The sequence below is a fragment of the Oreochromis aureus genome, linkage group 18, assembly GCF_013358895.1.
Source record: "Oreochromis aureus strain Israel breed Guangdong linkage group 18, ZZ_aureus, whole genome shotgun sequence".
Classification (NCBI taxonomy): domain Eukaryota; kingdom Metazoa; phylum Chordata; class Actinopteri; order Cichliformes; family Cichlidae; genus Oreochromis; species Oreochromis aureus.
In genome coordinates, this window is record NC_052959.1 from 1,573,228 (window position 1) to 1,586,384 (window position 13,157).

At 42.0% G+C, this 13,157-nt stretch overlaps 1 protein-coding gene across 1 annotated transcript in view; it reads left to right on the forward strand.

The window, feature by feature from the left end:
- cntnap2b (contactin associated protein 2b) overlaps window positions 1-12,778 on the forward strand; it is a 47,578-nt gene extending 34,800 nt beyond the window's left edge. The window contains exons 19-25 of the mRNA XM_031747537.2: window positions 1,523-1,759; window positions 1,855-2,088; window positions 2,392-2,525; window positions 4,909-5,002; window positions 8,127-8,354; window positions 8,726-8,800; window positions 10,356-12,778. Coding sequence (XP_031603397.1) covers window positions 1,523-1,759; window positions 1,855-2,088; window positions 2,392-2,525; window positions 4,909-5,002; window positions 8,127-8,354; window positions 8,726-8,800; window positions 10,356-10,555 — 1,202 coding nt within the window. The 3' untranslated portion in view covers window positions 10,556-12,778. The remainder of the gene's footprint in view (window positions 1-1,522; window positions 1,760-1,854; window positions 2,089-2,391; window positions 2,526-4,908; window positions 5,003-8,126; window positions 8,355-8,725; window positions 8,801-10,355) is intronic.
- The last annotated feature ends 379 nt before the right edge of the window (window positions 12,779-13,157 follow it).

Consider the following 13,157-nt stretch of genomic DNA (forward strand, 5'->3'; position numbering starts at 1 on the left):
ACTGCAGATCGCCCCGTGCGTGGGCCAGGACGGCGTCAATGTCAGCAGATGTTATAGGAGATGTCATTGCTTATTTTCGACACATAGACTATATAACGCTTCTACAAAAGCTAGAATTCTGTGAAAGGCTCTAATCAGCAACATCAGTCTAAATTTTATTTCATTTCTGCACCTTTAATGTGACTTAGGACTGACCGCGAACACTACAGCCTACCCTGTATCAGATTTGTTTGTTACCAAGTTTGTAACCAAAAGAGGAGTCTTGGTATCAACACAGTCCAGCGTAGTGCATTCATTCAATTTAGATTTGTTTATATAGTGCTGATTCACAGCAACAGATGTCTAAAGGTGCTTTAGAGTTGCTCAAAAGATTACCTCACCATGAGCATGAATGATTTCAGTTGGTGTCATGACTGAGGGCATAAGTGGGGCATGTGATGTCATTATTTTCTGATTTCTGTACCGTTACCCGGAATCTACGGCAGACTGGAGCACACGAAAAAAACAAGAAACTCAGGCCATGTCCACACTAATATGTTTTCGTTTGAAAATGCATCTTTTTCTCTCCGTTTTGGCCTTCCGACCACACTGAGACGGCGTTTTTGGTCAAGGGAAACGGAGCTTTTGGAAAACGCTCTCCAAAGCGGATACATTTGAAAACGCCATTTTTGCGTTGCAGTGTGGACAGCGTAACCGCAGGCTTTCGGAAACAATGACGCATTTTAGTCATTGCACTCGTGTGACCAATTACCCCAACCGGTCACAGCAGATGGCCCCACCCCTCCCTGAGCCTGGTTCTGCTGGAGGTTAAAAGAGAGTTTTTCCTTCCCGCTGTCGCCAAAGTGCTTGCTCATAGGGGGTCATATGATTATTGGGTTTTTCTCTGTATGTATTATTGTAGGGTCTATCTTACAATATAAAGCACCTTGAGGCGACTGTTGTTGTGTTTTGGCACTATATAAATAAAGTTGAATTGAACTGAATTAAATTAAACTGAGACAGCGGAGGCCATTACACAGCAGTTGTTTTGTTTGCTCTCAGCTTTGACAGCCCTATTAAAGAATAATATCAGTCTGTACATGCTCCAGATGGCTTTTCTTCAAATTCTTTAACTCTCACTCGCTTTTGCAACTTTTTACTTTTGTGTTACTTGCAGCAACAACTCCACCTCATTGTTAGTCCATTTAAAAAACTCTGTGCTTTTCCTCGACATTTTGCCGCGACGTTTCAAAGAGCCGGAAAGTAAATAAACAGCAGATAGAAATGAGGCAGGTGGAAGCTGGAACGTAAGTGTTTTCAGCCGTTTCAATGTGGATGAACAACTGTTGGGAAATGACTGAAAACAATAGAGTGTACGTAGAGCATTTTTAGACGAAAACGCCACTTTCAAAATTATCTGGATTAGTGTAGACGTAGCCTCATTCAACAGTAATGTGCTAATCTGCATATCAGATTGAATTTCTCATTCCTTGAAGGTGTTCTGAATGTTGTTCTGGATTATTCTGCCTTACTTCTATACCAGGTGCTTCAAGTGGTCAAAGGGGTTTTCTGGGCTGCATGCGGGCTCTGAAGATTAATGGTGTGACCTTTGACCTGGAGGAAAGGGCAAAAGGGACTCCAGGTGTGAATCCAGGCTGCCAGGGCCACTGCAACAGCTACAGGATGCACTGCAGAAATGGAGGAAAGTGTGTAGAGCAGTACAATGGATACTCCTGTGACTGCTCCCTTACTGCTTATGATGGACCCTTCTGCACTGATGGTATGACCAACACCCTGTTTGAGATTAGATGATTTCAGATTTTATTGCCAATAAGAATTTTCACTATGTTTTAATGTTCGTTAATTGTATGTTAGATGTAGGCGGCTACTTTGAGACGGGGACATTGGTGCGTTACGACTTGCTGCCAGAGGGGGGATCTTTTGCGTTGAAGGACGTGAAGAGTCTGTCAGGTGTTGGTGTTTCAAGTGAGGCCAACCTGACTCAGGAGGAGCTTGTGTTCAGCTTCAGCACCTACAGTGCTCCCAGCATTCTTGTCTACATCAGTTCCAGAACTCAGGACTACCTGGCTGTGGTGGTCAGACACAATGGTAGGCTTATTAGTGTCATATCTGATACATTTAATGTGTTCTCATCTTTATGAACTTCATGTAGGGTGGTCTCCATGCCAAATATCCTTGGGAGAGATACTAACCCCAAGTGGCACTCTGATGCATCGGAGTGTCAGTGTAAATGTTAGATAGCAAACACCTTTGTAGAAGAACAATAGAAAAAAGTGCTTTTGTGAATGAGGCAAGTTGTAGAAAGTATTTGAATACTCAGAGTAGAAAAGCACTTTGTAAGAACCAGCCCCTTTACATTTATGAACTGTACGTATTTCTTTGTGTTTTCAGGCACTCTCCAGATCCGCTACAGCCTTGGAGGGCTTACAGAACCATATACCATAGATGTTGACCATCGTAACATGGCCAACGGTCAGCCACATTTTGTCAACATAACTAGGAACTTAAGGGAGATACGGCTACAGGTTAGTGAATCCTGCCAATACAATACGTGATGAATTGCAAAATGCAGTTAAGTTAATATAAAAGTCTTCAACTGAAAATTCTTTTAGTTTGAAGCTGTAGCAAATATTTAATAGTGAATATTAAGTTTGTGTTAGGAGTGATTTAATGCAGCACTTTTTGCTGGAATGTCATCAAAGACACAATTTGTAACAAAGACTTATTATGTAGAATAATTATATACATGCAGTTACCTCTGTGTTACTGAGAAATGTATCTGTAAATTCTTTGTTGCTTTCACATATTTTTTCTACGTGTAAATAGAAATAACAGAAGCTAGCTATTTTTTTTAGCTGGAGATACATGCTGCTTTAAAACTTATTCTTGGACAATATACACTACCACTATCAAACGTTTGAACACAGCTTCTCATTTAATGGTTTTTGCTTTATTTTTCTTGACTATTTACATTGTAGATTCTCACTGAAGGCATCAAAACTATGAATGAACACTTATGAAATTATGTAGTAAACAGAAAAATGTAAAATAACTCAAAACATGTTTTACATTTTAGATCCTTCCTAATAGCCACCCTTTGCTTTGATTACTGCTTTGCACACTCTTGGCATTCTCTCCATGAGCTTCATGAGGTCGTCACCTGAAATGGTTTTCCAACAGTCTTGAAGGAGTTCCCAGAGATGCTGAGCACTTGTTGGTCCTTTTGCCTTTACTCTGTGCTCCATCACATCCCAAACCATCTTCATTGGGTTCAGGTCAGGTGACTGTGGAGGCCAGGCCATCTGGTCAGCGCTCCATCACTCTCCTTCTTGGTCAAACAGCCCTGACACAGCCATTGTCATTGTGCTGTTGAACAATACATGATGGGATGGCATGTTGCTGCAGGATCCTGTGGTAACCATGGAATAAATCCCCAACAGTGTCACCAGTGTTTTATTGCTCCTTCAGGACCCCCACTCTTTGCAGCAAACATTAGGGTTATAGATTTGCTTTCAGAAGTCTCAGCTTCTCTATAAACTGGTTGAAATCCACTATTTTACCACTCTGTATGGATGAGGAGGATGGGGCAGATCTTAAATATTAAATATTTAGGTATTAATGTTTCCTCCAAGCTGACCAAATCCTGTTCAGCATGAATTTCCCCCCCTTGCTTAAATCAATTCAAGAGAATTCATCCATCCATCCATCCATCCATCCATCCATCCATCCATCCATCCATCCATCCATCCATCCATCCATCCATCCATCCATCCATCCATCCATCCATCCATCCATCCAAGCGTCCTAACACCAAAAAGAGAGCAGTGGGTGCCAGTGGCTTGGGATGTAGAGCAGGGTATCCAATAAACAGAGGGTTGGTGGTTCGAATTCTGCTCCATACCAGTCGTATTATTACCAGTCATTCAGGACTTCAGCACGGGTGTGAGTGGGTGAAGTTAAGTAAAGCACTTTGAGTGCTTAGAAAAGAGCTATATACGAACTAGTCCATTTACCATTTACCAAAACAGAGGGGGGCGTATGAAAGGAAAGAGGAGAAGGAAAAAAGACAAAGACCTTTCCTACCCTGTAGGTAAAGCCTCTGAATCATCCCTCCAGCTTATTTTAGCAGAATACCACTATGAGCTATTATATTCTTCTTATAACGATGTTATTGTTATCATTGTCATGGTCATGATTGTTATTGTTCATAGCTGGTCATTGGTCATACTTATGGCTATCATTATTGTCATTATTATGATAATATGGTGGTGGTGATGATGGTGATAATACTGAGTTAATGTTGCTTTAACTATTATTATCATTATTGTTATAATTGTCTCCTAAATTACATTAATCCTGGACTGAAAAAATTAACACTTCACTCTCACTTCACTCTCACTACTCACAATCGCACTTGTATTATTTTTCTTCCAACTCTTATAATACTACTACTACTACTAATAATGATAATAATAATAATGATTATTATTACCATTATTATTATTATAAAAAAAAAAGTAGTACAAATAAAAGAAAACCATTAAATAAGAATGTGTGTCCAAACCCTTGACTGGTAGTGTGTATATTTTTTGAATTCACTACTTTGAGATGAGGTGCTAAAGGTGCTAGTTTGACATATTGATAGTCAGAGTAGAAAATGTATTTAAACACTGAGTTCACCTGAATTGCAAATTGTAATTAGTTGCAATTGTAAATTACATCTGCTGAAAGAATAATTCCAATATAAAAAGTACATAAAATTATATTTAAAAAGTAGTTCTTAGCTTAAACAAAATTATTTTCACCAAATCAAGGACAGGAATCTTAAAACTTGAAAGTCAAAGTCTAAAGAAGTTTCAGTTTATCAGTGAAACTTGACTGTTGCTTTCCTCTGTCCACATTAACCAGCTGGACCATTATCCAGTGTCCACATATATGCTGCCTGAGGCCTCTGACACCCAGTTCACTTTGGTCAAAAGTATCTTTCTTGGCAAGGTCTTTGGTGAGTCTAGAGATTAATGTGTGTGTGCGTTTATATGGCTTCTGTTTTTGCATGACTGACTCCATGAAGGGATGCTGAGTGATGTTCTATGATCTGAATATTGTCCTATTTATTCTTGTACCAGTCACTTATTAACTTTTTTGTGTGCCTTTTTTTTCTACCTGAAATGATGAGCTTCTAGTTCTAAGAATCCAGATGTGTTATGTGTTGAAAAAAATAAAATTAAAATAAAGTAAAAAGTTGAAATGGCATTTAGTTTTTAATATTTCTAATATCATTAGAGCTACACTTGTATTCAAAAAGTCAATCAGTTATGTGCTGATTTTTATTTTTTTTTACTACAAAGCAGGATTTCATCTTACCCTGGGTATTCTGTACTATGAAGGTGGTTCACTTCTTACAAGGATACATTACCATGATACGTAAGCTCTGAACAACCTACTCTGGAGCAGGTTAGCATCCAGATTAGAGATCAACAAGTACAAAATCAGTTCCCAGGAAAAGAATGTCACCACTGATGGAAAATCTCTTAGACCTCTATGTGCAGGCAGTAGGAGACCAAAGTTTCCATTAATTTAACAAAGTAATTGTAAACCATCAGATTCTCTCTTATTTTAATGATAGAGTTGTAAAATTAGGTCTGTTAACCTATAGAGTCAGCTTTCTTTCCTTCCTTTAAATTGGTGGGACTTCATTAATATAGCAGATCTTTACCAGAATAAGTGAGCAAAGTCCGTGCTTTTAATACTTTTTAATACTAAAACTACTTACTACGCCTTTGAAACAGGTCTTGTAGGTTCGACTCCCGACCGGGGTGTCTGTATTCAGTAAGGGTCTTAGGCTAGACCCCCCATGCTAACCAAGCCTACCTCGGACATGAACAAGAGACATAAATATTAAGCCATACCGGCTTGTACGTCGCCCGGATTAACAAGGTCTGCTTCAGGTACTTTTGAACCAGGACACCCTGATGAGAAGTGGGCTAATGGAGCAAGACGGCATAGGTGGGCTTGAGATGACAATAGGGTTATGTTGAAATGCTACTACGCAAGTAACCCCAGTGGAAGGGGTTACATAATTAGGAAGAGGGACCTATGGAATCTTCGATACCCAGCATCCCGACTAGGGTGACCAACCTGTGCACTACCTGGATTGATTACAAGAAGGCCTATGACTCAATGCCCCACTCCTGGATCCTGGAATGCCTAGAACTGTGCAAGATCAACAGGACCCTAAGAGCCTTCATCAGGAACTCAATGGGGATGTGGCGTACAACACTAGAGACCAACTTCAAGCCCATTGGACCAGTCACCATCAAGTGCGGGATCTACCAAGAAGATGCTCTGTCCCCACTGCTGTTCTGCATAGGCCTGAATCATCTCAGTGAACATTGACAAGACTTGCTATGTATACCAACTACAGAATAGAGCAGTTGTCAGCCACCTCCTGTACATGGATGACATCAAGCTATATGCCAAGAGTGAGCGAGACACGGATTCACTGATCCACACCACCAGCGACACTCGAGAAATGTAGTCGGATTGTAACAAAGAGAGGGAAGGTAGTCAGAACTGAGGGGATTGCACTACCAGAAGGCAACATTCCAGACATAGAGGACAGTTACAAGTACCTGAGGATCTCACAGGCAAATGGAAACCATGAAGAGGCCGCTAGGAAAGCTGCAACCACTAAGTACCTGCAGGATCATGTAAGTGACCCTCTGCGGAGTCAGCTGAACGGTAAGAACAAGATCCGGGCTATCAAGACCTACGCCCTGCCCATGATCAGGTACCCCGCTGGGATAATAAGCTGTCCAGGATGAGATAATGAACATTCATGAAACATCAGGAAGATGGCTCCAACCAACCACATGCTCAGTGAATACCTCAGGCAGCAGAAACCCAAGAATCAGGAGGAACCATCATGGAAGGACAGGCCCTTGCACGGTATGTACCACCAGCAGATAGAGGAGGTGGCTGATATCCAGAAATCCTACCAGTGGCTGGACAAAGCTGGACTGAAAGACAGCACACAGGCTCTAATCATGGCAGCACAGGAACAAGCTCTGAGCACAAGATCCATAGAGACTGGGGTCTATCACACCAGGCAAGACCCCAGGTGCAGGCTGTGTAAAGATGCCCCTGAGACAATCCAGCACATAACAGCAGGGTCAATATGCTAGCAGGTAGGGCATACATGAAATGCCATAACCAAGTGGCCGGCATAGTATACAGAAACATCTGTGCTGAATATGGCGTGGAAGTCCCGAGGTCAAAATGGGAGACGCCCCCTAGGATGGTAGAGAATGACTGAGCTAAGATCGTGTGGGACTTCCAGATACAAACAGTGGCTAACCAACCGGACATAGTGGTGGTAGACAAACAGAAGACGGCCGTAGTGATCGATGTAGCGGTTCCGAATGACAGCAACCTCAGGAAGAAGGAACACGAGAAACTGGAGAAATACAAAGGGCTCAGAGAAGAGCCTGGGAAGATGTGGAGGGTGAAGGTAACAGTGGTCCCCGTGGTAATTGGAGCATTTGGTGCAGTGACTCCCAAACTAGGCGAGTGGCTGGGGCAGATCCCACGAACAACATCGGAGATCTCTGTCCAGAAGAGCGCAGTCCTAGGAACAGCTAAGATACTGCGCAGGACCCTCAAGCTCCCAGGCCTCTGGTAGAGGACCTGAGCTTGAAGGATAGACCGCTTGTAGGGGCGAGTGGGGAATTTTTTTATATGTATATGTCTATGTTGACATTGGTTGTACAGTGTCAACACCACTTTCGTGTGAAAATGCAGGGAAACTGGGTTAACTTAGCGAGCTGATAACCAGGTTTTATTCAAGTTACCACTTAGCCTGACTGCCAGTTTTAGGATAAGTAGATCAAAAAAAGGACAATCTCACTCCCCGACTACGCACCATCGACTCTGTAGCTTCAGCTTAAAACACATTTGGGTAATGTTCATGTGTAATATGTTGTTTTGTTTGACATGGTTTTATATTCCCATGTGAAGCACTTTGTTATAGCTTCTTGTCTTAAAAAGTGCTATATAAATGAATTTTACTTAATTACTTGCATTGCTTCCAGAGAAAAGCAATTAAACCTGCTCTCCCTTTCTTTTAGAAACAGGCCAGATTGACCCCATCCTGATCGAGCGCTACAACACACCGGGTTTCATGGGCTGCCTGTCAAGAGTTCAGTTTAACAGTGTAGCACCGCTGAAAGCTGCCCTGCGCTCGAACATAGCAGCACCTGTCAGCACCCATGGGATACTGGTTCCTTCAAACTGTGGAGCCTCCCCCCTGACTATCTCCCCCATGGCTTCAGCCAAAGACCCCTGGCACATAGAAGGTGGTAGAAACCTTCCCCTGCCCATGCCCCTATATATGCTGAAACCCTATGACAGGGGTGTCCAACTCCAGGCCTCAAGGCCCGGTGTCCTGCAGGTTTTAGATGTGTCCTTGATCCAACACAGCTGATTTAAATGGCTAAGTGACCTCCTCAACATGTCTTGAAGTTCTCCAGAGGCCTGGTAATGAACTGATCATTAGTTTCAGGTGTGTTGACCCAGGGTGAGATCTAAAACCTGCAGGACACCGGCCCTGATGCCTGGAGTTGGACACCCCTGTCATAGGGTTTCAGCATATATAGGGGCATGCCACTGTAAAATTCTAAAGTTTCTCAGGATTCAAATAGATAACAGATGTTTGCTTTGTTCGCAGCTGGAGCTGTTTTCAACCTCAATGAGGACAAGTTCAGTGGTGATGGTGTGGATCGCAACTCGGCTGTCATAGGAGGTATATTTAATTTTAACATGCAAAAATACCAGGATTTGGAGCTACTGTTTTTGTCTATACAATTGGAAAATGCACACATGGAAGTACATAAAACGAGGTGATGTAGGATTTTAAAATTGATACCATAGGTGTATCTATCTGAGCAGTTTGAATCTCAGTTATGTTGTCTTCAAGGTCGAGGTCACAGGTCAACTTTTCTGAAAACTGCCTAGGAAATTTTTTACCATACGTGCGCCATTCTCTCATACGTTCGGTGATCACATTGAATTTTTATGCTGTCTGGGACAAGTTGAAGGTTGCCCAGAGGTCACCTGGTGGAATATAACCTGTCTTATTCTGACTCAAACTGGCTGCCATCAGCAAATAATCACCATCTAATTTATTAATTTATTAATACAGATTGTTAACCTGTTGCAACACATTAGAATCAGTCAGCACTGATGAGTGCAACTTGTCTGTTCCAGCACATTGTGAAACACACACCTGACTTACTTGGGTTTGTGGCAAGCAATTTACTGTACATTGCACTAAACTTAATGAAAAACGTGTCTTATTTTGCACCCGATATGTGTGTGATATTTGCTACCAGGAATATTAATTTGAAATGAGACGTAAAAGTAAATGTCCCTCCATGAATCGCTACCTTACTGTGGTGGAGGGGTTTGTGTGTCCCAGTGATCTCAGGGCCTATGTTGTTGGGGGCTTTGCTGCTCCCCGGTAGGGTCTCCCAAGGCAAATTGGCCCTGGGTGAGAGGGCAGACGAAGAGCAATTCAGTCGACTGCTATGGATAAAAGACCAACGGACGAGTGTACCCTGTCTGGAATAGGATTGCCGGGGTCCCACCCTGGAGCCAGGCCTGAGGACGGAGCTGGAGGGGGAGTGTCTGGGGGCTGGGCCTTAGCCCATGGGACCCAGCCAGGCACAGCTTGAAGGAGCGACATGGGCCTGCCCTGCTGTAGGCCCACCACCCACAGTAGGCGCCGTTAGGTTCAGGTGCAATGCGTGTTGGGAAGCAGACAGTCCCCGGCTACAAAGGCTGGCTATCAGGACACAGAATGTCACCTCTCTGGTAGGGAAAGGAGCCTTGTGCATGAACTGAGATACCGGCTTTATACGGTGGGGCTCACCTCAGTGCAACATTTGGCTCTCGAACCAATCTCCTAGAGAGAGGCTGGACTCTGTTCCAGTCTGCTATTGCCCTTGGTGAGAGGTGGTGGGCAGGGATGGATTTTCTTGTATCCCTGGCTTACTGCCAGTGTTTTATGTTTTTTTTCCCTGTTGGGGAACGGGTCCTGAATGTTGTTTGCACTTATGCGCAAAATGTAGGCGTCCTTCTGTCTAGTGACACAATTGTGTAGCGTCCAGATAGCTGGCAATGTTAGCATGCCATTAAAAATGACGAGCTCCGTTCAAAGAAGGCAGATTTGTAACATAAGGAACAATGCTGTTTTTTGGACTTTGTCTTCAGTCCATTCTTCAAATGCTGCATCAAATATACTTGAAGTTCACTGTGTTAAAAAAAGTGCTCACTGTGTTGCTCATGCTTTCTTCCAGGAATCATCTCCGTGGTGATCTTCAGCGTCCTCTGCATCATGGTGTTTGTGATCCGTCACATGTTTCGTCACAAAGGCTCCTACCACACTAATGAGGCTAAGGGAGCCGATTCAGCAGACTCTGCCGATGCAGCGATCATTGTCAACGATCCGGCCTTCACCGAAACCATTGATGAGAGCAAGAAAGAGTGGTTCATCTGAACCCTCGTCGATATGGACACGTTAGGATGTAGTTTTGTAGGCATAGGGAGTAGCTGGAGGTGACGACCTACTAACCCTGGAGGATGTGCTGAGGTCTTTAGAGACAGTGGAAACCATTGGTATTTTAGCTTGGGTATTAAAGCACAGGGCGCAGAAGTGCCTGGCAGCGACAGTGTGGAGTGATTCATATGATGGAATGACAGCCTTCAGTGTACGGTGCCATAAAGTTTCAGGCCTTGGATCAGTCAGTATGTTCATTTGCTTTTATCTTATATTTTTATATATATCGCTCTGACTTTGATTTCAGTATGTAATGTATTTATTTATTGATATTATATTTTTTCAAATGTTTATATTATTTATTCTTAATTTTCTTTGTGTTTTTATTTTATGTGTTTATGCTTTACTTCTGGTACTTTGACTTTAAGAACTTTGGCATGAATTATAATAATTATGAATTAGTCCCAATACACCTTTGTGCATATAGCAAAAGTAAATAATTCTAGAGTGTTTTTGTATATTAAGTGTGATACGTTATAATTTGCCTTATTTTTATAAAATAATTTATTCCATATGTTGGTAGAGTTTAATTTTGGTTCTCAGACTAAAAACTATGGTGTGTGTGTGTGTGTGTGTGTGCACGACACACACACACACGTGCATGCACTAGCTGGCTTGCTTGTCTGTAAAGGAGATGTAGCCATGACATTGTTTGCATCATCTGAACTCAGAGCTTCTGTTGATTTCTGCATCTGAATGTGTCTTTCAAAGACTTTTTGGTACTTGTACTTTTCCTTTCTTGCTGTGAGTTCAGGAAACACACTCATCTTGTCTTAAGCTGCCATTTGTCCAGGGCCAGACTACAAAAACATAATAAATAAATAACTTTATTAAACCTTACATGAGCCTTCAAATCCACAGTGAGGCAGCATTAAGTTTATCTTAGTGAGTCCACTACCAAGGCTGGTGAGGGATGAGTAAAGCATAGCGCAGGACTGTAGCAAACAAATACTCTAACTTCCCTAAAGTGAACCAAATACCTTCCAACAGCTCCCAAAGCTGGCAGATGTATTCACTGTCAGCTGCTGAGAGCTAGCCACAAACTCCACAATCAAGACTAAACTGTGACTCTAACAGCACCCCTTCATTACCTTCATATGCTGAAGGTAACATGTGTGACACAAAATTTTCTTGCAAGCTGGTGGCAGATCTGCGATATGTCCGCATTGAGGTCAAATAAAGAGCAAAAGTAGGAAAAAGCAGCAGCCTTCATAACACTGTAAATGAACTGTAGATCTTAAAAAAGGGTTTATGGATCAGGAAAGAACTCTTATCTTGGATAATATCCAATTTTGCACAGTGTTACGAATTATTATATCAATGAGCCCTCCCTGTAATATAAGATAGAGTGGACTGACAGCAGAACAGTTTCATCATGCTAGCTTACACAAGTTCAGGTGAACAGCAGTTGAGAAGAAAAGCCCTCCTGCTGCTTTTGCTGACTTGCTGTGACTGAACTAAGCTGCAGGGTTGGTTTCATTCTTTGTGGTTAACTCCAAGGTTAAAGACATTTAAACACCATCGCTGTGGTAGATGAATGTGACATGAAGCAGATACTCATCATCAAACAAGCAACTGATCATATTTTGGCAGCAGGACATTTTCCACAACCACAGAGAAATTCCTATTTTCATTTAGCACAGTCTCTCAGAGGTGTTGTTTTCTCCTCTATGTCCCTGAAACCAGAATAACAGGTCAGATCATACTGAGAGCTGCTCCTTCCAGTAGAGCAGCTACGCTGACTGGATTCAAGCTGGTGATAAGTGTGTTTTTGTTTCTTTTAACTGGAAATATGTTTCTATAAAGGAATGTTTGTCAGTCACATGCTAATGGCTTACACTTGACATTTGATTGTACTGCATTTGTATTCATTTGACTGCATTGAGATGTATTGGCATGCCATTTGTCACTGAATGACACTTTTCTGTTGATGAACCACTGTAGCATCACATTGCTTTTTCTTCATTGTTGTGTGTATAAATGATTATCATTTATAGCTGATTTCTCATTCTTCGTGCTTTATAATGCCTCTTGGAGCGATCTGTAAAATACAAGTATGACTCGTACCCTCAATGATCAGTTTTTACAAAACGCACTTTCATCACGATGACGATGAGTCTTCACTCGGGACCTTGAAGTGACTCTCGTGCTTTATCACTATATAAAAAAACTGAATGAAATTGAATACTTATGAAAACAGTTACATGGATACATAATTGCAATTTTTAATTGCGTCAGGTAAAATCAACATATTGTAGTATGGATTTTGTGAGTCCCTGATCCCAAAGCCGTAGCTCAGGATGTAGAGTAGGTCATCTACTAACTGGAAGGTTGGTAGTTTGATCCCTGACTGCTGCAGTTTGTAACATGCAAGATGCTCTGATGCATCCATTGGAGTGTGAATGTTAGCGTTAGTAGACACACCTACAGTGTCAAACTCTAAATCCTACATCACAACGAGATGTCAGAAAACTTCATCTCCAGGATTTGAAATCGTCCGAGATTTGCAGTAGACACACCCATGGTATCAATTTCCAAATTC